The 27590-nt window shown below is 39.6% G+C and overlaps 1 protein-coding gene across 1 annotated transcript; it reads right to left on the bottom strand.

The window, feature by feature from the left end:
* Positions 1–627: 627 nt before the first annotated feature.
* On the bottom strand, positions 628–25907 carry LOC306981656 (annexin A1-like). Its single transcript, XM_079581283.1, has 11 exons — positions 25819–25907; positions 24091–24196; positions 21539–21633; positions 19163–19276; positions 14939–15029; positions 11585–11721; positions 11411–11504; positions 7983–8078; positions 6022–6080; positions 3694–3816; positions 628–743 (listed from the first exon to the last, which is right to left on the bottom strand). The coding sequence occupies exons 1-11, from the start codon at positions 25885–25887 to the stop codon at positions 690–692; spliced, it is 1038 nt and encodes a 345-aa protein (XP_079437409.1). The 5' UTR covers positions 25888–25907; the 3' UTR covers positions 628–689.
* Between the last annotated feature and the right edge of the window lie 1683 nt (positions 25908–27590).

The following is a 27590-nucleotide window of genomic DNA, read 5'->3' as shown; positions in this document are numbered from 1 at the left end:
ACATCTGTATGGCCTCTCTCCAGTGGGGATTCTCATGTGACGTCCAAGATCATGTGACTGACTGAATGTTTAAAAGTTGGATGTTTTGTCTCTCGTTCAATCAGGGGCAAATTCACTTATTGCAGGACATTTTTTCTCTCTCCCAATCTCTGCCAGAGCGACATAAAGCCTCACAACATGAATTATATAATGTTATGTTAAGAACAGACAGAAACGGTTTGGACACTGATGACTCTGGAGGAGGAAAGACATTTATTTCCTGTGCAGGTAACTGTATCAATAATTAGCACTAGAGGCATTCATTATTAGCCAACATGAGATTTATTACAAATGCATTGATTTTGTGTGTGAATGGAAACATATTACAGCAGGGGAATCAGTTAATGGATGGAACCAAGAACATGCACAATAGGTTAACCCTCCATCCGGGTGACTCAGACCATCAGCCTGGCTCCACACTGAAGGAGGATCAAATGCAGAGAACACTTCTCCCCTTGCGGATAATAGAGTACACTTTAAAGGCCCTATACCTGACTTTTTAGTTTCTTTTTGCATCATAAACGACTCGTATGTTATAAAATATCAACAAATCATAATAGAATGCAAACTACTTTTACATGTTCAACCCAAATCGTCAACATGGCCGGTGGGGTGGAGCCGGGTGGAGAGGTCCGGTGCGGAGGCGGTCATTAGGGGCCACACAGTCCCAGCAGCACGTTCCGGTAGTGTCCCTCAGTGTCCCTCTGTAACACAAACACAACGGTCACTTGGAACGTGAGAGGGCACACATGGTGTAAACCAGTGGTTCTCAACCTGGGGGTCGCGAGACAAATTTGAGGGGTCGCCAGATCATTCAGATAAAATAGCCATATTTTCATTAGCATATAATCTGGAAAAAATGACAAAAATGTGACAAAAAAATGACAAAAATGTGACAAAAAAATGACAAAAAAATGACTAAAAAATTTAAAAAAAAATGACAAAAAAGTGACAAAAAATGTGACAAAAAAATGAAAAAAATGAAAAAAAATGTGACAAAAAAATGAAAAAAATGGAAAAAAATGTGACAAAAAAATGACAAAAAAATGACAAAAAGACAAAAAAATTACAAAAAATTACAAAAAATTACAAAAATGGACAAAAAAATTACAAAAAAATGGACAAAAAATGACAAAAAATGACAAAAAAATGACAAAAAAATGACAAAAAAATGACAAAATGACAAAAAAAGACAAAAAAAGACAAAAAAAGACAAAAAATGACAAAAAAATTACAAAAATGGACAAAAAAATTACAAAAAAATGGACAAAAATGACAAAAAAATGACAAAAAAATGACAAAAAAATGACAAAAAATGACAAAATGTAACAAAAATGACAAAAAAATGACAAAAAAATGACAAAAAAATGACAAAAAAAATGGACAAAAGACAAAAAAAGACAAAAAATGACAAAATGAACTAAAAAATGACAAAAAATGACTAAAAAAGACAAAAAAAAGACAAAAAAAGACAAAAAATGACCAAAAAAATGACCAAAAAAAATGACAAAAAATGAACTAAAAAATGTGACAAAAAAAATGACAAAAAGATCCTCTCGGTTCAGGTGGGAGTTAAGAGGTTAAGAATTATTCGTGACCCGAGCGGGAATCCCTTTTACTGTTAAAATGGGGGTCGTGGCTCCAAAAGGTTGAGAACCACTGGTGTAAACACAGGCCCAAGGCGGACACTAAAAACATGTACAAAAGGTGAATCCTCCAGCCAGGTGTATCTGACCATTAGCCTGGCTCTGCTGGTCTATGCTGGCTGCTCCTACAGGTCACCCTGTCATGGCTTACACTTGTATTGTGCTTTACATGCCTGTGTTAACAAGTTTCTCAAAGCACCTCAGGTTATTATATCATGATATTATCTGATGGTGTTTCCTCACCTTGGTCATCTGTACCCAGCCTCATGTACTTGATTTTGATTCTGTGTGTGAGTGTAGAGTAAAGGGTTGGGGGTGTAGGTGTGTGTGTGTATTGTGACAGCTGTATATATTGGGAGGGTTTGTCGGGCAATAATGTTTTAATGTCTTTTTTTAAATGTCAAAGCACTTTGCGATGCGACCTGTGTATGAAAAGCGCTCTATAAACTTTTTATGCCTAAAATGCCCCAAATTTCCCATCTTTTCGGCGACGAAATCTGAATAATGGATAGAGCTACATTCAAATTTATGGTTTCATTTTATTGATAAATGAGTTACCAAGACTTTTGAGTCTGAGGGGATTTTGGATTTCTTGTTTAGTTTGAAAATAAGCTGTTTTTTAGTGGAAAAATTTGTAAAAATATAATTTTGGCCTTATTTTTTGACATTCAAAACTCAATAAATGGGGCTTTAGGGATTAGATAATAAAAAATCCCTCTGAAAAAATCCTCCAAATATTGTTCAGTCCAAGGCTGGAAAGTCTTTAGGTCCGACTGACGTGGACATAGTGTCGCCACAATGACAGAAAAATGTGTTTTGAGAAAAAGGCCCTTGAAATTAAGATAAGATAAGATGATACTTTATTGATCTCACAGATGGAGAAATTGCATTCGATGAGAGAGCATACGGCAGCAGCACCCATTCAGTGGCACCACTCTTTTTCCACTCTTTTTTTTTTCTTTGGTGAAAGATGGTTGTGTCGCGGCCGCCATCTTCACTGTTTTGGTCACAGGAGGAGCACTGGTTGATGGGAAATCCGTAGACGATGACCACGGCGGTGGAGCTTTTGCGCTTGGCCACGATGTTCTTGGCCACACAGGTGTAGTTGGCCGTGTGGGACAGACGCGCCTGCTTGATGATCAGGTTGTGTCCACGGTGATGTAGAAGTTCCTGTCCTCGGCCGGGTCCATGATCTCGTTGTCCTTCAGCCACTCCACCCGCATGACCCTGGAGGATGGAGAAACTGTAGCTGCCCTCTGTCTCCTCTGATCATCTGAAACGGTGCACCACCTCCTGGGCTTGTCCCCGTCTCAGAGCGTGGTGTCCTGCACTGGTCAGCTCCACCTCGTCCTTCCTCTTCCTCCTGCACAGCTCCCTCCACAGTCTATCACCATCTCCTCGTTGGTCCCTTTTGTTGTTTCCTGTAGCTCCTCTTGTGACGCCTCCTCCGTGCTGCAGGTGTGGGGGCTCTTGGTGCCTCTTCACTGTTCAGTGTCTCAGAAGAAGATGTTTGTAGATCTCAAATGGGTTTAGCTGATAAGCTAGCAGTTTGTTTACCTTCAAAAAGCTGCTTTCTTCAGGACCATTTTGGACTCTCAAAGTAAACAAATCCACCAAAGCTCCACAAAAACACGGTAAAGACGTACAAAAGTATCCAGAAAAACCACGTGGTTCGCTGAAAAAGGCAAACAATTCACTGAAAAAGGCCAACAATTCAGCTGCACCAGGAGAGAGGGAGGTCACTTCCTGTTTTCACGTCGCCATGGCAGAAAAGGAATATTGTAAATTGTGTTCTCCCATATAAGTCTATGGGGGAACATTGAATCAGCGCAATATTTAAACATGTTATTGTGAAGATTAGGCATATTTTCTGTTTCCGCGTGAAAGTTTATATGTTCAGAGACCAGTTTGGCCCAAAACCTGAAAACTGAAAAAATTTAGTTTTGCCTGTAGTGTCTCCCCTTAAGGCAGTAAAATGGCCCTGGAGGTTTCCAAAAGAAGTAGTTACCGCAATGTCCTCCTTCAGGGAGAAGTCGTACATGGCGCGGTACTCGTCCTTGATCTTCTGCAGGTCGGTCTCGGAGCGGCTCACTATGACCCGGATCAGGCTCTGCTCACACGTGCCATGGCCCTGCAACAAAACATCGCACTGAGCTTCAGCAGCAGAGGGGTCAAAGTATTTTCAGATCTTTACTTGAGTGTTGTTTGTGTTAAGAACTTTCCATTTTTCTCCACTACATTTGAAAGAGAAACATAATACTTTCTACTCCACTACATTCTTGCCTGTAAAGTGTGGCGTCTGTAGGAGCTACTAAAGTGGAGATGTTGCTGAAAGAATAGGACGAAAACCTCATTTGGAGAAAATGGCGCTCAAGATTTACACATGCAAGTGTAAATTGCAGCCTTTTATGGCCGCTGTTGTCTCCCACAGACAGTCACATTTCATGCTACACGTGGATGGGACTTTAAAAGGGACTATACAGAGTTTAAAAATGTTAAAATTAAATATTTTCCTCCCCCTACATGTTTCAACAATGTCCGAAGGTAGAGAATGAGTCCAGACATTTTCACCACAACTGCCTCTAAAATCCTGCACGAGCTTAAAGAGGGGGTATTCTGCTTTTTTCAGTCACATAGCACCAGTCTATATCACACTACAATGATGACAAACCTTCTGTTGGTCTGTAAATGCAGTAAATTAGAATAACTGCCTTGTATAAAATGTCTCTCTCAAAATGGCTGTAGTGAATGTCTTGAAATAGGCCTCTGTCTCTTTAAGAACCTCTGAGCCTTTAGACACGCCCCCTCCACACGCTGTCTGGCATCAGTGGGGAGGGGGTTCTGCTGAGGAGCAGTGGTTGGTTACTCGGCTGGTGACAAAAGCTCGGAGGCGTCTCCAGGAGGTGGGGGCGTTCCTAGGAGGACTCAGGCAAACCTATCCCTAAAATGGCCGCCGTCAGAGTTTTTACAGATTACTCAGAAATACGTGAATGTGCCAAGGCAACACTTCAGCCATGTTTTTAATGAGGGAATGACAGAATAACATGATGTAAAGCTTGAAAAAGTCCATTTTGCATAATACCCCCCCCCCCCTTTAATATAGAAGGTGCAGTTACATGTATGACCTGAGGTGGCAGTAGTGAGCATAAAATGGCTAACTTTCATCCAGCCCCTTTAACGCGTTTGTTTTGCTTGATTAATTACAAAGATTTGAACACCTAAAAAATGTTAACGAAAATTAACAGCATGTTTAAAAAGTCCTGAACCGGAACCTTTCTATTTGCATGTTTCTATAGGGACTGTAAATCTGACGCACATGCTACATTGGCAAAGACACTTCCCTTGGCGACTCTTTTTTAGTTTAAAAACGTCCTGATGGGATGATAGAAAAGACTACTGTTGTGTAAAAGAGACTATGTTGGTCATTTTATGCTCACTACTGCCACCTCAGGTCTTGCGCGTAACTGCAGTCTCTATATTAAAAGCCACACCGCGTAGAATTTTACCCAAAAAATTATATTTCATATTTTATGACAGGTATTTTCAGCATTGAAAAATATCTCAAACAAACATGTAATGTTGCTGTGAGCGGCCTCAGCTCACCATAAGACATAACTTTACCGGGAGTGGGTGTGTCTCCAGCTCGTTTCCATGGAGATGTGACTAAAGTCAGCAGAATTTGAGATTTAAAACAGTTGTGGTCCTCATCAAATCCATTCTTTGATTACCCACAGCAGAAATAGCATTTTCTGTGTCGAGCTGGTCACTAGAAAAATGTTTTGTACTGATGGCAACAGTATAGTCCCAAATGTTACACAGTGTGCCTTTAAAGGGATATTTCAGGATTTTTGACATAGGGCCTCATTTCCTAGTTATCCAGAGTGTTGGTGATTTCTGGAGATATTTTTTTTTGTAGTTCATGCAGTTCTTATATTTGAAGAGTTTCGTGGCGCTAGGCTAGTGCAAGGCTAGTGCATTTCTATGGTATCAGCTAGCCTGCATTAAAAACAGTCTCCACAGAGCACCTGAGGCAAATCACTTATAACGCCAGACTAACCATATAAATGTCTGTGTATAAACACTCTGGATAACTAGGAAATGAGGCCCTATGTCACAAATCCTGAAATATCCCTTTAAGCTCGTGCATGACGATACTTAGGACCTGAAGTAACACCCTTTTGAGTGACAGTGCGGGATTTTAGAGGCCGTTGTGGTGAACAGGTCTTAGTTTTGACATTTTTAAACTCCGTATAGTCCCTTTAAACTCTTAAAAAAGGCAAGGTTTTATTTACATTACTATATAAAATGGAAAATGTGGGACAATAAGTAATCTCACCTTCATGGCCGCGTGCAGTTTCTCAGCGAAGAAGGCGGGAGTGTTCCAGCACACTTTGACTGCAAGAAACGTAGAGGACAGAACTTCAACAACTCTTCTCCACATGTTTTCCCTCAGTCGCACACACAGACTTTTTGTTTTTCATCAAGTGCAAGAATGGAAAGTTTGTAGTCAGTAGGTGCCACTAAATTGGAAATTAGATACGAGAAACATGCATTTGAAGTACAGTTCCTCTAATATACCCATGAATAGGGCTGGGTACCGCTGCATTTATTCAATACCAGTACTTTAATGATGCTTGGTTTCTGATACAGACACATGAAGGATCGTTTTCCAGTACCTATACTGAAATATTTGTCGTTTAGAATCAGAAAACATGTGTGGAATGTGAAAATGTACAATATCGGGTTCATCTCCAATGTCAAGAAATGTGTAAAGTAAGGAGACACAAGGGAGACATTTTGCAAAAAAAAAAAAAAAGGACAAAATGTGTTAACCTCTTAACTCCCGCCTGAACCGAGAGGATCTTTTTCCTCACGTTCATTAGATTTTTTTTCCATCATTTTTTTGTTGGGTATTCAACTCATTTTTAAAACTTTTTTGTCAATTTTGTCACATTTTTGTCATTTTTTGGTCAATTTTTGTATGACATTTTTGTCACATTTTTTGTGAATTTTGTTGTAATTTTTTGTCAAATTTTTTATCACATTTTTGTCTTATTTTTTGGTCGTATTTTTTTTAATTTTTTGGTAATTTTTTTCGTCAATTTTTGTCATTGTTTTGCTACATTTTGGTCATTTCTTTGTCACATTTTTGTTACATTTTTTGTCAATTTTTTTGTCATTTTTTGTCACATTTTTTATCAAATTTTTGGGACACAAGGGAGACATTTCGCAAAAAAAAAAAAAAAAAAAGGACAAAATGTGTTAACCTCTTAACTCCCGCCTGAACCGAGAGATCTTTTTCCTCACGTCATCAGATTTTTTCCCCATCATTTTTTTGTTGGGTATTCAACTCATTTTTAAAACTTTTTTGTCATTTTTTTGTAATTTTTGGTCAATTTTTGTATCACATTTTTGTCACATTTTTTGTCTTTTTGGTAAATTTTTTCATCAATTTTTGTCATCGTTTTGCTACATTTTGGTCATTTTTTTGTCACATTTTTGTCATTTTTTTTCACATTTTTGTATCACATTTTTGTCAAATTTTTTGTCAAATTTTTATCCATTTTTTTTTTTTTGTCATTTTTGTCACATTTTTTTGTTAATTTTTTCGTCAATTTTTGTCATTGTTTTGCTACATTTTGGTCATTTTTTGTAATTTTTTTGTCACATTTTGGTCATTTTTTGGTCAATTTTTGTATCACATTTTTGTCACATTTTTTGTCAATTTTTTTGTTGTCATTTTTTGTCACATTTTTTTCATTTATTGGTAAATTTTTTCATCAATTTTTGTCATTGTTTTGCTACATTTTGGTCATTTTTTTGCCACATTTTTGTCACATTTTTGTCACATTTTTGTCATTTTTTTTCACATTTGTCAGTTTTGTATCACATTTTTGTCACATTTTTGTCATTTTTGTGTCACATTTTTGTAAAAAAAAAAAAATCGTTAATTTTTTATCAAATTTTTGTCATTGTTTTGCTACATTTGTCATTTTTTTGGTCACATTTTTGTACATTTTTTGTCAAATTATTATCACATTGATGATAAATGATGTCACATTTCCATCATTGTTTTTGTCTCAGTTTTGTTGCTATTTTCACAGCTTTTTTCCAGAAGCTTTTGAACTGGGGTAAAGCCAAAAAAAAACGAAGAAAATGTGCTCGGTTCAGGTGGGAGTTAACCTCATTGGGAAGATTAGACAAAATTGTTGTGTCTCTCCTTAAGTGCCTAAATGAAAATGGCATACACTGCAGCATTAGGTTTGAACTCAAGCCTGTGTGGGTGTGTTGTCTGACCGATGTCAATAAGGCAGTCCTCCACGTCCCCCTTCAGCTCGGCCTGCAGGGCCTTGGCCAGTGACTGGTCGCTCACACAGGCGTACCTCTGGAATGCTGCAATGACCACAGGCACATGTCACACAACGCCATCTGAGCTAGGACAGAGAATCACTTTGGTAAAGGGTAAAGAGAGGTTCAACAGGATGCGGAAGTTACACAAGGTCAGAGGATAAACAATACTAAACTGCAGCTTTTTAACAACACTACCACAAACTACTCGCATCATCACACTTAAGTATCCAGAGCCACGGGAAGCTAATTCGGTTAGGGGGTGCCGAGAGACAAGCTCGACCCCAAACATGCTTTTTATATGTGCTTAAAGGGATATTTCAGGATTTTTGACATAGGGCCTCATTTCCTAGTTATCCAGAGTGTTGCTGATTTCTGGAGATATTTTTTTTTTTGTAATTTAATGCAGTTCTTCTGTTTGGAGAGTTTCGTGGCGTTATGCTAATGCAAGGCTAGCGCATTTCTATGGTATCAGCTAGCCTGCATTAAAAACAGTGTGACCCGCTCCACAGAGCACCTGAGGCAAATCACTTACAACACCAGACTAACCATATAAATGTCTGTGTCCATAGAGTAATTTGAACCATTTTGCATTTTAAAAAAACGTATCTTTGAGCAGCATCAGCTTCGTGGTTGTATAAGCTACGCAGCGGCGGAGTGATCTGCTAGAAAATAGTCCCTCAAAATGCGATCATACATGTGATGCAGGTCAGTTATATTCCAAAAATGATTCTATGGACACAGACATTTATATTGGTCTGGTGTTATAAGTGATTTGCCTCAGGTGCTCTGTGAAGCGGGTGACGCTGTTTTTAATGCAGGCTAGCTGATACCATAGAAATGTGTTAGCCTTGCATTAGCCTAGCGCCATGGAACTCTTCAAATGATATAAAACTGCATGAATTACAAAAAAAATATCTCCAGAAATCAGCAACACTCTGGATAACTAGGAAATGAGGCCCTATGTCAAAAATCCTGAAATATCCCTTTAATTCCTCTTTAGTATCATGGCTGTGTAGGACAGGTCAACCAGAGTTCATGGAATCACACAGAAGAGGGGCGTGTCCAAGAAAGAGCTGACTCAAACATATGAACATGCACTGGATTCCTTCGACTGGATTTTGTGCGTCATCCTGATGTTTTTTTTTACGTAACACAAAGTTCCTCTGCCTTTCAGAGCTCGGTCCGTAGTGATGAATCGCTCTCGGCTGACATTTGATGAATTTAGCCCATGCTTTGCTTTGTCCCTCCATAATATTTCAGCCGTGAGAGAATTCATTGCGTTTATTTTTGACCCAAAGCAACGTTTGAGGTATGGGAGGGCTTATAGTAGTACTACTACAGGAGTATAGTAGCGTCTTATAGTCCATATGACCAAAGCCTTGTGGGCGAGAAGGAGAGCTATAAGCCATATTTGGTAACACTTTACATTACGGGCCGGCAAGTCCTTGGTACTTACAGTGGAAATTCTAGATACTTACGGTGGTACTTACAGTGGTAAATACTAGTAATAATAGTGGTAATTCTAGGTACTTATGGTGGTACTTACAGTGGTAAATACAAGTAATAACAGTGGTATTTCTAGGTACTTATGTTGGTACTTACAGTGGTAAATACAAGTAATAATAGTGGTACTTCTAGGTACTTATGTTGGTACTTACAGTGGTAAATACAAGTAATAACAGTGGTATTTCTAGGTACTTATGTTGGTACTTACAGTGGTAAATACAAGTAATAATAGTGGTACTTCTAGGTACTTATTTTGGTACTTACAGTGGTAAATACAAGTAATAACAGTGGTATTTCTAGGTACTTATGTTGGTACTTACAGTGGTAAATACAAGTAATAATAGTGGTACTTCTAGGTACTTATTTTGGTACTTACAGTGGTAAATACAAGTAATAACAGTGGTATTTCTAGGTACTTATGGTGGTACTTACAGTGGTAAATACAAGTAATAACAGTGGTATTTCTAGGTACTTATGTTGGTACTTACAGTGGTAAATACAAGTAATAATAGTGGTACTTCTAGGTACTTATTTTGGTACTTACAGTGGTAAATACAAGTAATAACAGTGGTATTTCTAGGTACTTATGGTGGTACTTACAGTGGTAAATACAAGTAATAATAGTGGTACTTCTAGGTACTTACAGTGGTTAATACTAGTAATAATAGTGGTACTTCTAGGTACTTATGTTGGTACTTACAGTGGTAAATACTAGTAATAATAGTGGTAATTCTAGGTACTTATGTTGGTACTTACAGTGGTAAATACAAGTAATAATAGTGGTACTTCTAGGTACTTATGTTGGTACTTACAGTGGTAAATACAAGTAATAACAGTGGTTTTTCTAGGTACTTATGTTGGTACTTACAGTGGTAAATACAAGTAATAATAGTGGTACTTCTAGGTACTTACAGTGGTAAATACTAGTAATAATAGTGGTACTTCTAGGTACTTATGTTGGTACTTACAGTGGTAAATACTAGTAATAATAGTGGTACTTCTAGGTGCTTATGGTGGTACTTACAGTGGTAAATACTAGTAATAATAGTGGTACTTCTAGGTACTTATTGTGGTACTTACAGTGGTAAATACTAGTAATAATAGTGGTACTTCTAGGTACTTATTTTGGTACTTACAGTGGTGCTTATGGTGGTACTTACAGTGGTAAATACTAGTAATAATAGTGGTACTTCTAGGTACTTATTGTGGTACTTACAGTGGTGCTTATGGTGGTACTTACAGTGGTATTTCTAGGTACTTGTTGTGGTACTTAAAGGATACTATAGTGAGAATTACAAGGTATGTACTTCTAGAAACGGTGGTAACTCTTAGTAATGAAGGCTGTACTTCTTGTTTTCCCTAGTGCTGTTCCATGTTGTTTTATCGTCACACGATCCTAGAAATTACTTCTGTTTGTAGAAGTACCTCATTTACTACGCACTTTACTACCTGCTGCTGTAGTATCCTTGAATTACCAGTAAGTACCAAAGTAAATAGAAGTACTACCTTCATTACTAAGAGTTACCCTTGTATCTCTGAGTAATGAGAGATACAGGGGCAACTCTGTGACTCCCTAAGCCTATCCCCAATTACTAGTACTTACCACTTTTTAGTACCACAATAAGTACCACTGTCATTACTAGTATTTACCACTGTAAGTACCACCGTAAGTATCTAGAATTACCACTGTAAGTACCATGGACTTACCGGCCCGTAATGTAAAGTGTTACCCAATATTTTAATGATTTCAGGCCAAATCCAAAGACACAATTTCGACAAAACGTCATAAAATATTGTACATAATTGTAAAATAATAAATAATAATAAAATCTGTGTGCAGGGAGCTGTGAAAGGGAGGACGGGCTCACTCTTGGAGAGCTGGGCGGCGCTGCGCGTGGTCAGGATCTCGATGAAGGTTTCCACGTGAAACTCGCCGTTGTTCTCCCCGGACTCAAACAGGACCTGCGATCACAACACCGGATTAAAGACGACGTGTGTTTGGTGTGGGGTGTGTCGCAGAGTTCTGGGGGGCGGGTGGTCACCTCGGCATCGCGGTGGGCCAGCTCCATGTCCACCTCGGTGCTGGTGTCTCGGGTGGTCCGGTACAGGGCCAGCAGGGCCTTCTCAAAGTCCCCGCTGGCCTCACTCTTCAGCACCTCCTCCAGGTCATCTCCGTACTCTGCACCGAGAACGCCAAGAACAAAATAATGTGTCAAGAACAAAACAATGTCTACAGAGCTGTTGAATTTCTTAACTTAGTGTGAACATCTCTGTTGACCAATCGCTGACGTCCACTCTCAAAGTGTAAAGTATCAACATCTGAGTAAAGTTTTCGTGAACGATCGCACAATGAGAAGATCTCCACAAGTCCCCACACACTATATGCACATACCGTAAACGCTCTAATATAGGCCGGGGCCTTTATTTACTCAAGGGCATCTAGGACCAGGCCTTTATTGGAACCAGGCCACAATTAGAGACAGGCCTTTATTTCTATTTGAGCAAAACGGACGACCAGGAAAATGAAGAAAAACAACATTTGTGTCCATTTGCACCTAAAATATTAGGTTCATTTATTAATGAACATTTCAAACCCTCTCCCAGCGGCTGGAACATTGACGCCTTTTATTTTGTCGGGACAACAGGAAGTGTTTCGTTGCTGTTAGCGGAGCTTTGACATCAGTGTCACTGCAGGTTTCTGTTTCGCTTTTACCGCGGACCGGATTATTTGTTGTTATCTTGTGTAAAAGGCGAGTTTAGACGGAGCGTTTGTGTTTGTGATCGATCATGAGACTGACCCGAGAGAAGACGAGACACTCGCGCTGATGGGAGGAGTTATTTTGAGGCGTGGGACTGACCTGCACACGGAGCAGCTGGACGTGCTTTGAAGACGCGATGGTGACTTTATTAAAACCCTGGAGGATCATTTGTTGCTTTCCCTGTTTCTACAAATAGTCACAGGAGGTTTGAAAAGTGGCTAAATCTGTGTCAAAGTTACGCTCGGATCAGCTCCTCCGCAGCGTCCCCCCTCGGCCCGGGTTCCCGTTTGTTACTTCCTGCACGTGAGTTTTCATTTACACGAGTATGAGACAAATTCCTAACATGGGGAATATTTCTACCGCAATAGTTTCTAATAATCGCCCCGGCCTGTTTTAGAGACCGGCTTTAATTTGCCTCCGCCAGCCGCGAACCCGGCCACTGTTAGAGACCCGGCCTCTGTCAGAGACCCAGCCGCTAATGGAATACAGGCCAGTATGAGAGAATTTACGGCAACAGCAGATGGCGAGAGCAGCCACCTATCTGGACCCCGAGTTACTGTCCGCAAAAGTGATGCTCGGAAAGAACAAGGTGTGAAAGGCGAGGACTGTCCCTGCCGGTCAAAGTTGGTGGGGAGTCGGGACATGTCCACACCAAGGAAGTTACGCCCATATGCTTTGCACTCACAGACAAATGGTCAGGATAAAACCAAGTCCACGTCAGACCCAAATCTAGACCAGAGTCTCCTAAGGGTACACACTAAACAACACAAAACAGCTTCCTTCAATAGAAGCGGAGCTGCAGAGAGAAGTTTTCTTTCTAAATGCTTTCCAAAAACAGCTGACCAAACCTTCTGTTGGTCTGTAAATGCAGTAAATTACAATAACTGCCTTGTATAAAATGTCTCTCTCAAAATGGCTGTAGTGAATGTCTTGAAATAGGCCTCTGTCTCTTTAAGAACCTCTGAGCCTTTAGACACGCCCCCTCCACACGCTGTCTGTGGCATCAGTGGGGAGGGGGTTCTGCTGAGGAGCAGTGGTTGGTTACTCGGCTGGTGACGAAAGCTCGGAGGCGTCTCCAGGAGGTGGGGGCGTTCCTAGGAGGACTCAGGCAAACCTGTTCCTAAAATGGCCGCCATCAGAGTTTTTACAGATTACTCAAAAATACGTGAATGTGCCAAGGCAACACTTCAGGCATGTTTTTTGTCAAATTTTTATCATTTTTTTGTTACATTTTTTTGTCACATTTTTATCACATTTTTATCACATTTTTATCACATTTTTGTCACATTTTTCTCACTTTTTTGTCACTTTTTTGTCATTTTTTTGTCATTTTTTTGTCATTTTTTTGACTAATTTTTGTCATTTTTTTGACTAATTTTTATCAATTTTTTTGTCATTTTGTTCTAATATTTTGTCACATTTTTGTCAAATTTTTATCACAATTTTGACATTTTTTTTGTCACATTTTTGTCATTTTTTTGTCTACTTCTTGTGACATTTTTGTGACATTTTTGCCACTTTTTCATCAATTTTTCGTCACTTTTTTGTCAATGTTTTCTCACTTTTTTGTCACATTTCCATAATAATAGAGGAGCAGTGGTTGGTTACTCGGCTGGTGACGAAAGCTCGGAGGCGTCTCCAGGAGGTGGGGGCGTTCCTAGGAGGACTCGGGCAAACCTATCCCTAAAATGGCCGCCATCAGAGTTTTTACAGATTACTCAAAAATACGTGAATGTGCCAAGGCAACACTTCAGGCATGTTTTTTGTCAAATTTTTATCATTTTTTTGTTACATTTTTTTGTCACATTTTTCTCACTTTTTTGTCACTTTTTTGTCATTTTTTTGTCATTTTTTTGACTAATTTTTGTCATTTTTTTGACTAATTTTTATCAATTTTTTTGTCATTTTGTTCTAATATTTTGTCACATTTTTGTCAAATTTTTATCACAATTTTGACATTTTTTTTGTCACATTTTTGTCATTTTTTTGTCTATTTCTTGTGACATTTTTGTGACATTTTTGCCACTTTTTCATCAATTTTTCGTCACTTTTTTGTCAATGTTTTCTCACTTTTTTGTCACATTTCCATAATAATAGAGGAGCAGTGGTTGGTTACTCGGCTGGTGACGAAAGCTCGGAGGCGTCTCCAGGAGGTGGGGGCGTTCCTAGGAGGACTCAGGCAAACCTATCCCTAAAATGGCCGCCATCAGAGTTTTTACAGATTACCAAGGCAACACTTCAGCCATGTTTTTAATGAGGGAATGACATAATAACATGATGTAAAGCTTGAAAAAGTCCATTTTGCATAATACACTTTAAGTTTATTTCTGCTTTTGGTCTTGTATTTTCTCAACTGTGCATTGTCCTTCATCCGAACCATTCCAATAACGACACCTAACCAGAAGCAGGTCTAAACCAGGCAGGGACAATGACACAGTCTGAGTGGAATCCAGACAAACAGCAGTAAAGCCTGTCATCAGTCTCACACTGGTCATTTGAAAACTACACATACATCTTTTTCAGCCGAACACACTCATTTTGTTGCTAGTTATACTTCCTGAAACAAACACCAATCCTACTGTCGCAGTTAACGTGTAAGTATGTGGAAAAAAAACACAGACTCTGGACCAGTCGCACCGTTTTTGAAGACCGTGGCGATCTCCTCGATCTGCTCTCGGGTTCTCGTGGCGAGGATCTCCACCAGAACATCTTCATCAGTTCCCCAACGCTGAGACACAGGAAAAGCTCGGTTAAAACTCATATGTGGTCATACAAAAGGCATAGATATAGACGGCATCTCTGGGAAAACCCATGATTGAAGTTGCCAGAGTTCAAAATAAGAGGGTGGGGCCTACTTTTTTACCGACTGCTCCACCACTACTTTATCAAACGCTGAATTATGGGTGTATTTTCCACCAAAACAATACACAGAGCCACAGAGGAGGACCAAGTGGTTCAATTACCCAGATTTACATATAACAATAATGGTTATACTGTATGTACTAACCATAGTGCTAATCATAATGCTAAACTTAGCACTCGAAACTAGTCGTTAGCTTGTAGCATGAAGCTGTTTTTTTAGTACTAGTGCTGGAGTTTCCAAACTTTTTGTGCCGCGACCCCCAAGATCACCAAACTCTGGACCCCCGATTGCAGAAGTCGATCATGATCGGAAGGTCAGGGGTTCGAATCCAGGCTGGGTTGATGGTTCCTTACTGTGAAGCGCTTTGAGTGCCTAATGTAGGTGGTAAAGGGGAGGTAGTCATCAATCAATGGATGGATGGATGGATGGATGGATGGATGGATGGATGGATGGATGGATGGATGGATGGATGGATGGATGGATGGATGGATGGATGGATGGATGGATGGATGGATGGATGGATGGATGGATGGATGGATGGATGGATGGATGGATGGATGGATGGATGGATGGATGGATGGATGGATGGATGGATGGATGGATGGATGGATGGATGGATGGATGGATGGATGGATGGATGGATGGATGGAAAAAAGTTAAAAGATGATGGATGATGGATGACTGATGATGATAGGGATTTCTTATGGTTTTAATCAGTCACATGGTTAAAAACACCCAACTCTTTTATCAGCTGTGGATATATCTGGCAGAAGAACAAGGCATTTAACCTGTTCATTTGACCATAAACTGCATTTTGAAAGACCTGAGGTGAGGCCTGCCACTGCGCACGATATCCGGGAGTCTGCACTTTCTTCAAAAAATGTGGACTGTACAAAAGCCAATTTGTTTTGCAACTCTGCATGGCTTAGGAGGTTTTTTTTTTTTTTTTTTAATTCTTTATTTGTAAATTTTAGCACTTTAAAGATGGGTACAGTTTGCGTATGTGTGCAAACATGAGCACAGCATTATTATTCACTTGACAGAACACTGTCCCATCAAAAAACAAATAGAAAAAACAGAAAAACAAACAAACAGAAACAGAACTTCAGGGAGTGACCACTACATTGTCTTTAACGTCGGACTCACAGAATCAAACCAGGCTTTTTAATTTTTATATAGGTGACCCATTTTTCCCAATACTCAAAGAACTTCTCTTGTTTTTGGTATACAAATGCCGTCAGCTCTTCCATTTTAAAAATATTCAATGTTATATCCCACCATGCAGATACAGTGGGAATATCTTGTGATAACCATTTCTGAGTTATGCATTTCTTGCTTGCCACCAACAGGATGCTTAACAAATACTTATCTTTTTTCCTCCATTCCTGTGGTAAGCATCCAAAGTAAACAGTTTTTATTTCGAAAGGAAATATACATTTGAAAATGTCTTGTAATGCTCTGTGAATGTTCATCCAATATTGATGATGATGATGCATTGGTTTTATATAGCGCTTTTCTGGACACTCAAAGACGCTTTACATTGCACTATTCATTCACTCCATACTCGGTGGTGGTAAGCTACTATTGTAGCCACAGCTGCCCTGGGGTAGACTGACGGAAGCGAGGCAACCAGTCTGCGCCATCGGCCCCTCCGACCACCACCACTCACTCACTCACGCATTACATTCGCTAGGCTTCCTGGTGTTACTAAACGGTCTCCCATCCAAGTACCGACCAGGCCCTTCCCTGCTTAGCTTCCAAGGTCTGACGGGATTGGGCAGAGCATAGGCGGTATGACCACATACTATTGTTTGATAAGTGGGCAATTCCATAGGATGTGAAAGTGATTTGCACGTTGGTCCCCACATTTTCTCCAACAAATAGGAGGTCGTCCGTCAATGTGTGTTTTTTGACATGGAGTGATAAAGAATCTTATTATTGTTTTCCAACCATATTCCTTCCATCTCTGTGAGTTTGTACATTTCCATTGGAGTTTCCATATTGTTGTCCATTCTTCCTCTGATATTGTCATCCCTCCCTCTTTCTCCCACAATGTCCTTACATACTCAGTTGAATGGGATTTACGATTCATCAGACATTTATACAAGGTCGAAATAAGCTTCTTATTTGATTTCCCATCATATGCATTTCTAAACAATTGTAACAGGGCCATGTTACCTTCTGACACAGCATCTACTTTTGTATCTATATAATGACGTATTTGTAGGTATCGATAAAAATCCTGCTTCTCTAGAGCATATTTGTGTTTAAGTGTGTCAAAACTGATCACTTTTCCATCCTTAATAAACTTGCTTAAAATTGTTATACCTTTAGAAGTCCAAAATTTGAATCGTAAATCCAATTTGTTTGGTAAAAATTCAGAGTCATATGCATACCATTTTAGCCCTGCAATATCTTTTTTCAAGTTACATTCTTTGATTACTTTTTTCCAAACAGAAAGAGAACATTGGATCCAAGGATTATCTACAGTATCAATATATGTTTGAATATTCCCATCAGCCAAAGTTGCTTGTATTGGAAAAGAAAAGATTTTTTCCTCTATGTTTTTCCATTGGGAATTATATGATATGTCACACCAATTTATCAGGGCCTTAATCTGTGCTGCATAAAAATAATCCCTTAAAGAAGGCAGGCCCCATCCTCCCTTCTCTTTAGCCAATTGCAAGGTCTTAAAACAGACTCTTGGCTTTTTCCCCTCCCACAAATATCTCGATGGCTTAGGAGGGGTTTAAATGTAAAGGAGTGAGTAAAAGTAAAAACTTGATTGACCAAGACCGTCTTTCTGTGGATGAAGTGCAGTATATATCGGCACTACGAGGCAACCAGTCTGCTCCATCGGCCCCTCCGACCACCACCAACCACTCAGTCACTCACTCACTCACTCCATTCACCAGGCTTCTTGGTGTTACCAAACGGTCTCCCATCCAAGTACAGACAAGGCCGTTCGCTGCTTAGCTTCCAAGGTCTGAAGCAGGGACTTAGGTCTGAGTTTCCATAGACTAACATTGGCTAAAAACAGTATCAAAAGTGGAGGAAAAAAAGCCATGGAACAAGTGACAAATCACTACTGGTAAATGCATCTAATGCACAGTAGTGTTAGTAAGATAATAACTCCAGTATCTTACCATTTAAAATCTCCATTAGTTTATAATGTAAAAAGCCAGCAAGCAAATGCCATGATGCTTATGTAGTGGTGTGAGGTCACGCCTATAAAAGGACACCGCGTTTTCTATTCCGCCCCTCCACCTGAGCTCTCCCACCCGTGACGTCAGACGCTGCTGTGCAGGAGCCAGGCCGTCATGGCCCAAGACGCGAGACAATCCACGTTACTTTTAGGCGCACTAAAGCCCCTGATGTAAAGGCGTCAAGCCCAGAGGCTAGCGAGAGTGTGCGGGCATCGTAGCGTTGGTGAGTTAGTCTTGTACCGATTACCTGTCTAGTGTGCGTGTGTGAGCTCACGGGGTACTGTTTGTAGCATGCCGGTGGCTCGGCGATGGATCTCTTCCACGTGGGCGTGCGCGTTTGGGTGGCTGTAGGAGCTGCGTGCCATCACCCGCGCAACTCATGGTATGGCTGTCAAAATACCCGTGCTAATTTGTATCTTCTTTGAAAGAGATGTAAAGTAGCCTAAACGTTTATTACTTTCAGGCTCTGTCTGCAGCGAGTGTCCCAAGCTTCCCCTTTTGGACCAGCTTCTGTTCCGTTCTGTGTCCATGAAACTGTGATGTCTGTCATGGAGGTTATCGGAAACAAGATGTATGAAGTTTGAAATTGTATTTATTAATAAAATTATACCCCAAGTCATTTGTGTTGCTGGGTAAGACCAGCTGGCGTTGTGGCAAAAATCTGATTTAACTGAACCAGCAAATATAGCCTATGCTAGTACCATTATTTGGTTACCTGTCCATCCGGCTACACTTAGCGGTGTGACAACTCTATATCAGTACTACGTATAAGAGAAGACCCAGCCGGTTCACCTTGGTGGCCTTCCTGATGCAGTGGGCGTCCAACTGAGCTGGCGTCATCAGCAGCGCCAGGGTCACGTCCTCCAGGTCATACTTCAGCGCTGACCGCAGAGCCTTTTCCAGAGGCTGCGAAGAACAGAGGGCAGTGAACGCACCATCGGAATGATACATCACAGAAGGTATGATACAAAAGTCCTCTTCTGTATTTTTGTGTGTCCTTTTCAAAAGCCCCTTAGCAACTGTTTGCTATATCTCTGGCAAGAAGTGTAGTTTAAGACACATTATACCAATACCAGCGCATTATCCTACTGACCGGGTCAAAATGGGTTACAATGTGCAGTGGAGGAATAATAAAATATGCAATGAAGGGGACACTACAACTATCAAGGCTATGGCACTCATGGAGCTACCTCCAGGAATGTTCATGTGGACTGGCTCTTGCACTACCAGGTAAGTTATCTTTCGTTGTTAGTCTATAGTATTTGTAAAATATGAGTGTTATTGTTAAGTTAGCTGCTGGCTAAACCTACAGGAGCTTCCCTAGTCTTCTGACCTGTGACCACTCAGGCTTACGAACGCCCAAAGAGAGGCTCTTACCGCAGGGCTGGCACTTAGAAAGTAAAAAACAGATATTCCAGCAGCAGAAATAGCTTTTTTTTGACGATGTCCAGCAACGACAGCTCATGAAACTCTTGGAAAACAACAAGACAGATGGTTGACACGTTGACACGCCAAATAAGCTGCTAACTTTTGAGACAAGAAACAGGAGAAACTGGCCCTATTAGTTTCAATGGGAGGACATCCGGATAATATCTCGTAGCAAAGGGTGCCATGAGGCATCACTGGACCGGGCTAAAATACAGTGGTTGCTACACAGAATTTTGCACAAACAATAATGATTGATAATATCTCAGGGCCCTGACACCCCTTTAAAAATGTGCCAAATGGTTCCGCCCACACACCGGCGTTCAGCACCAGCTTCAGCTCAGCACTGACTTGATGAGGTAGACTCTGTGATGAATGGCAGATATTAGTCTGGCCTCGCTCTAATGTGCTTTTATTTAACACTAGCCTGTTCTAGCGGCCCTCAGAGGAAACTTTCTTGTCATAAATGACAGTTAAGCATGAGGTGAGGCGAGTCCTGCCTCTGCCTGCTCTGAGAAGAGGATGGTGCAGAGTCAGAGACAGAGCTCCTTCTCTCCTCGTTTTAACCTCTAAAGTTTCTCTTTCCTCATATTTATTATAATTGAGCCTCAGGCCAATACAGGGACAAAAGCCACGCCGTTTTCGCCGAATTAATGATGCTAATCAGCCGCGCACATTTGGATTCACGCATTATAAATGCACAGCTTTGGAGACGAGTCAGCCTGGTTCTAGTGAAAGGTGGAGCTCGAGCCGTTTAGTCTATTCCAACAACAATTTACTGACAATACACTTAAAGATACAGGCTTCAAATATATGAGAGAAATCAGACTGAAGCCCTTGAGTTTTGTGTTCAGGCCTGTGGCCACAGAGACATCATATAGTGTCATATTTCTTTTGCAAAATAGCATTTTAATGCATATTTTAAAGTCACAAATGTGTTATTCTCAGCACAAATATCCTCTGTCCCTGGTGCAGTCCTCCTGTTTAATGTGGTCTGCTGATAATCATTATGCTCTACCTAAAACTAGCCATTTCAATTGGCCCAATGAAAGTAGAATATTCCACCCTGATCTATATATCTGTTTATTTGTTTCAAGTCAATGTTTGACATGTAATTGCATCCGATTTGGCGTCAGTTACAGTAATTGAATAACCTTTATTCCTGTAGTGACACAAACAAACAAACCATGACCTCAGTACCCATTGGATTGGATCTGTGTTTGTATATGAAGCCAACCCATTTTTTCACTTAGTTATATATATATATATATATATATATATATATATATATATATATATATATATATATATATATATATATATATATATATATATAACATATATATATATATATAACATATATATATATATAACATATATATATATATATATAACATATATATATATATATATATAACATATATATATATATATATATATATATATATATATCACATATATATATAACATATATATATATATATATATAACATATATATATAACATATATATATATATATATATATATATATATATATATATATATATATATATATATATATATATATATATAATAAAGTTCTAATAGAATATAAATGAACTGCGCTGTCAAACCACTAAACCACAGTTTTGTGGTCAAAGAACATAGAATATGAAATGTGAATTTCATATGGGGGGTCCACCAAGATAGTTTGTACCCAGGGCCCTCAATTTAGTGCTACGCCCCTGGCCATTGGGACGTACCTCTCCTGCGACGGCCTCGTACACAGCCTTGATCTTCTGCCTCTGCTCGTTGCTCCTCATCACCAGGACTGAGACGATCACGTCCTCGTCCACGCCTAACACACACACAAATATTATTTACTTATCAGTAAAGCCTGACTCCTCAACTTACAACTTCCTCACAGATCCGTCCAGGAAGTAAAGTCATCAACAACACACTGCCCGACTCATTAAAGTCATATTTGATAGTTGATGTCAGTAAAGCATCATTAAAGAACACCCAGAGTAAATGTGTTTTTGTTGATCAACGGCCGCAAAGAGTCTTAACTTAGCAGTGATTCCAGAACATTCTCAGAGAACTCTAAACAAGGAAGGGGAAAGAACTGCCTGAGGTGGTGTGGTTGACCCGCTGCTGGGTCTGAGTCATCATTTCAAAAGCTGTCCTTGATCCTAAAAGCTAGATAAAAAAGTAAATTCAAATCATTGTAAATACTATTTCACATAGAAGAAAACTATCTGTTAAATGATGAAATAAACAGTAAGCTATACTTTAAATGATCATACAAAATGTGTGAAAGCCTTCAGGTGGTGTTGGATTGTGGCGGTGGAGAAGTAAGTGCATCTTTAATGGGATCAACCACAAACATGATTCCTGCACAATCCAATCGAACGTTTCATTTATTCACAGTCATCACATGTGTTTGGAGAATGTCTCTCCTGCCTCTTCGCTCCGTTATTTTGTCCTCTGCTTAGGGAACTCCTAAGCTGCTTAAAAGTCCTATTCCCTGCTCTTAAAGGGGCTAGATGCAAGTTAGCCATTTATGCTAACTACTGCCACCTCAGGTCATACGTGTAACTGCAGCTTCTATATTAAGCTCGTGCATGACGGCACTTCAGACCGAAGTAACACCTTTTTGAGAGACAGTGCAGGATTTTAGAGGCAGTTGTGGTGAACAGGTCTGAGCTCATTCTACACATTAGGACATGGCTGGAACATGTAGGGGGAGGAAATACATAATTTTAACATTTTTAAACTGTATAGTCCCTTTAAGAGATCTCACCTGATGAGCTCTCTTAAGAGCCAGGATTCTATAGGAATAGCTTTTTTCTTTCCTGGGATCTACTCTTCACTTTTAGGGGAAATTCTAAGAGAACATTATGATTCTAAGAATTTGGCCACTAAGAGCAACTCTTTGCACTAAGAATCTTTAGGAATATGGCCCCAGATGTTTAAAAGCTCTATAGTAGATTTAAATTGTAATAATAATTAAAATCAGCTAAATCGGCCTGGGTCTCTATAGCCATGGGAGTGGATCTCTCCTTCTGTGGTTCTCCCCAAGGTTTCTCTTTTCTCCTGCCGGGTTTTTGAGTTTTTCCTTGCCGTGCTGGAGAGTCTAAGGACGGGGGACGCCCACGCCGCTCGTCGCTGCCTCCTATTGGACATTATATTTTCCATTATATTTACCAGAACTTTTAATTGTCATATTTATTGCTCTGTTTTATTGCCTTGATGTTTGGTGCAGCTGTGAGGCCACTTCTGTTGTGATATTGGGCTATACAAAACCATTAAACTTGAAACTTGAACTTGAAACTAAATCCCATCATAGTGAATAGGGTTAAAGTTCCACTGGACCCGGAAGTAGAACGATGACATCATCACTTAACAGACCCTGCAGGATTCAGACGTAAGGGGCGAGGAAAGCCCTTCTCTGTGGTCCTCATGGTGGGGAGCTGACATCGCTGTTGTCCCACCCCCTGGTGCTCAGGGGCGACTCCAAAGGAAACTTGGTAGACAGGATTCTAATTGAACTGTAGACCTCCCTAGAACGGCTTTAAAGCCTGGCTCTTTTTTCTAAAAATCGTCCAGATATTTTCCTCGACTGAAATAAGGCTAAAGAGAAATGAAAAGGAGAGAGTAAAAACATCCAAACTTCTGCTGACAGTCTGAAAGAGCCTCAGATCATGTGAATTCACTGCCAAAGGAGCAGCTCTGAGCTTTGTTCATGAGGAGCAGCTCAATGAAGCAGAGGAACAACATTAAATATGATTATAATGAATATTACATATGCAACTAGACTAAAATTGAAGAGAATTATTTGACTTAATCTCAACTAAAATTGAATTACATTTTCATCAGAAACTAAGACTAAAACTACCTTAAATACGTTGTCTTGTATATTTGATCTATGGGTGGACTGTGAACATATTAATCACACGCCAATGAAAAGTCATATCAGGACAGCGTTCGTCTCAAAGTGAAGTGGAATGGGCTCTGTGCTTTTAGTAACTGCAGTTCTCTGAATGTGCATCGTCTAAAACAAACCAGCAAGGCCCTGGAGTTTGCCTGTTCTCCCCGTGTATGCATCGGCTTCCTCCGGGTACATGGCCACATGCAACATACCCACTGGTTAGGGCCAATGAAAGGCGTGCCTCGGCTCTGTTTACAATGTTGTGTCGTCATGGGAACGCAACACACGGTCTCTTGTCATTGATTGATCAAAGACACATTTAGAGCTGACAAAAAAGTGGATGGACTTGAAGCGAATAAAGCTCGACTGTGATGAATGACTGACCTTTGGTTTGGATGGCGCTCTGCAGGACGGAGGCGTCATCCCGGGCGCTGAAGTTGGGGTACGGCGCCACTGTGCCGTAGTACTTGGGTTTGGTCTTCCCCTTCACCTGCCGACAGAAAGGACCCGTGTACTTTTACTTCACTTATAATGGCAGCGGGGCTTCAGACACTGCTAACACTTCAGACACTGCTAACACTTCGGACACTGCTAACACTTCGGACACTGCTAACACTTCGGACACTGCTAACACTTCGGACACTGCTAACACTTCGGACACTGCTAACACTTCGGACACTGCTAACACTTCGGACACTGCTAACACTTCGGACACTGCTAACACTTCGGACACTGCTAACACTTCAGACACTGCTAACACTTCGGACACTGCTAACACTTCGGACACTGCTAACACTTCAGACACTGCTAACACTTCAGACACTGCTAACACTTCAGACACTGCTAACACTTCAGACACTGCTAACACTTCAGACACTGCTAACACACTCAAAGACAAAGACAAAAACGCCAGAGATTTGTGTTGAGAAAATCAAGAGAATAATTAGCCATTTTGGATAAAGAATTAACTAGTTATTTTTCCTTTTTTCTTGAGTTCAAAGCTCAATAAAGAATTATCAACAAATCCTGCACAAAGACACCTCAGAATAGGGCTGGGTAATGTTGTATTGTTTTGATATCGGTGCTGAAAGTTGGTTTTCCACACAGATACAAGTATGACACCTTTTTCGATACCAATGCGAAAATATCTGTCTTCCAGAACCAGAAAACAGAACAATAATGTTGAATAAAGTAAAATGTACAATATCAGTCTCATCTCCCATGTCAAGAAATGTGTGAAATTGGAGAATATTTGGGGAAAAATGGGCAAAATTGTAAGAAATTTTGACAAAAAAAAGAAATGAAAAAATTGAAAAAATTTGAAAAAAAAAGGGCCAGTAAGAAGGAAAAATGTCTAAAATAAATGGGGGAAAAAATGGGGCAAAAATGGGGGGAAAAGAGGAGAAAAATATTAGTAACAAAAAAACGGCAAAAAGTAGAAAAATAAATAAATACATTGGAAAAATTGGGCAAAGAAAACTGTATTTTTCCATTTTTCAGTACCTGCTTTTAATACTTAACATTTTTTGATAGTAGATGTACTAAACTCGGATCGTTAAACCCATCGCTACTTCAGAACGGATAAAAAGCTGCTTAAAAGTATTTTTATATATAAATATCAATGGATAAATGGTGACACAGTGCACCAATAAAACAGATTTGGGTGCGTTTGGCAAAGTTTACACATTTCAGACTTCCATTTTAGAAAAGCCTCTGACTCCAGGGCCTTTAAAACTTCTTATTTATTTTATTTTACCTTTTTTTTTTAACCAGGAAAGTTCCACTGAGATTAAGAATTGAGTCACTGCGGCAGAAACCACGTTTTACATCTGATTTAAATACCCCATGTCTGCACCTGCTGCTAGAGCCACGTGACCAGAGCGTGGCCATGCTTTACCTGGACTGATTTACTTTTGTTTACTTTTGTGGCTTACTCAAAAACAAATACAGTGCATGTCCAGCCTTATCAACTTTCAATTTATGCATTTTTACTTGAATGGAGTGAAAGAGTTTACACCTTGACTGCCAATCCAGAATTGTGAGGCACTTTCTTTCCACTCGAACCACAATTGTCAAGCATCTTATTTGACTTTGTAAAAGGTTTTCACTCACCGTCACCGTGTCATCCTCACCCTTGCGGTCTTTAATGATGTCACCGAAGAACCTCTTGAAAAAAGTCATCTTCCTTTCCGCACCTGTCAGGTCTGAGAGTTTAACTTCTCTGTCCCCGTCTGTGAAACCAAGCAGACAGGCAGGCAGGCAGACACGCCCTTCCTCTGAATCCTGTCGGGTTAAAGCAAAGGCACTGGCCCTGCCCCCTTTTGTATCAGGTGTGTCATCTGGCCCCGCCCCTCACAGGTGTGGGACAGCGGGACATTCCTCGTCCATGAGGCGTCAAACTGGTTCAGTCAGTTCAGCCTTCGCTTAACAATAATACAGGCTCTGCTTTGTCTCCGAGGGGGTGATCAGTGACACAACTGTTTATGGAGACACACCAGAGTCTGTTTGTTTTTGTTTATGGAGACACACCATAGGGCTGCTCGATTATTGAAAAAATAATAATCACGATTATTTTTGTCATAATTGAAATCACGATTATTCAAACGATTATTTGTTGCCTTTAAAAAAAATCCAGCAAAAAAGTGACAAAAATCCATAAAAAAAATGACAAAAATCCAGCAAAAAAGTGACAAAAATCCATAAAAAAAAGACAAAAATCAATCAAAAAAATGACAAAAATCCAGCAAAAAAGTGACAAAAATCCATCAAAAAAGTGACAAAAATCCAGCAAAAAAGTGACAAAAATCCATCAAAAAATGACAAAAATCCATCAAAAAAAAGACAAAAATCCATCAAAAAATGACAAAAATCCATCAAAAAATGACAAGAATCCCAAAATTAAAAATTAGAAACAAAAAAAAATGTGAAAAAAAAAAAAAATCAAAAAAAAAAAAATTGAAAAAAATTGAAAAAAAAAATTATAATCGATTTTTTGCGATTATGCTAATTTTGTAATCGTTTACTGTTGTAATCGAAATCGTAATCGAATTTCGATTAATTGCACAGCCCTAACACACCAGAGTCTGTTTGTTTTTGTTTATAAAGACACGCCAGAGTCTGTTTTTGTTTATGAAGACACACCAGAGTCTGATTGTTTTTGTTTATGAAGACACACCAGAGTCTGATTGTTTTTGTTTATAAAGACACACCAGAGTCTGATTGTTTTTGTTTATGAAGACACACTAGAGTCTGTTTGTTTTTGTTTATGAAGACACACCAGAGTCTGATTGTTTTTGTTTATGAAGACACACCAGAGTCTGTTTGTTTTTGTTTATGAAGACACACCAGAGTCTGTTTGTTTTTGTTTATGTAGACACACCAGAGTCTGATTGTTTTTGTTTATGAAGACACGCCAGAGTCTGATTGTTTTTGTTTATGAAGACACGCCAGAGTCTGTTTGTTTTTGTTTATGAAGACACACCAGAGTCTGTTTGTTTTTGTTTATGGAGACACACCAGAGTCTGATTGTTTTTGTTTATGAAGACACACCAGAGTCTGATTGTTTTTGTTTATGAAGACACACCAGAGTCTGATTGTTTTTGTTTATGGAGACACACCAGAGTCTGATTGTTTTTGTTTATGAAGACACACCAGAGTCTGATTGTTTTTGTTTATGAAGACACACCAGAGTCTGATTGTTTTTGTTTATGGAGACACACCAGAGTCTGTTTGTTTTTGTTTATGGAGACACACCAGAGTCTGTTTGTTTTTGTTTATGGAGACACACCAGAGTCTGATTGTTTTTGTTTATGGAGACACACCAGAGTCTGTTTGTTTTTGTTTATGGAGACACACCAGAGTCTGATTGTTTTTGTTTATGGAGA

Source organism: Gobius niger, assembly GCF_951799975.1.
Source record: "Gobius niger genome assembly, chromosome: 22".
Taxonomy (NCBI): Eukaryota; Metazoa; Chordata; class Actinopteri; order Gobiiformes; family Gobiidae; genus Gobius; species Gobius niger.
This window is presented reverse-complemented; position numbering and strand designations above follow the sequence as displayed.

Bases quoted from the DNA above. Each gene is read 5' to 3' on its own strand.
- LOC306981656 (XM_079581283.1), bottom strand. From the start codon at position 25,887: ATGACTTTTTTCAAGAGGTTCTTCGGTGACATCATTAAAGACCGCAAG. The intron at 15,030-19,162 runs GTGAACCGGCTG...CCTGTGTCTCAG, and splicing joins GCATCAGGAAGGCCACCAAG to CGTTGGGGAACTGATGAAGA. The intron at 6,081-7,982 runs GTCAGACAACAC...CGTTTCTTGCAG, and splicing joins GGACTGCCTTATTGACATCG to TCAAAGTGTGCTGGAACACT.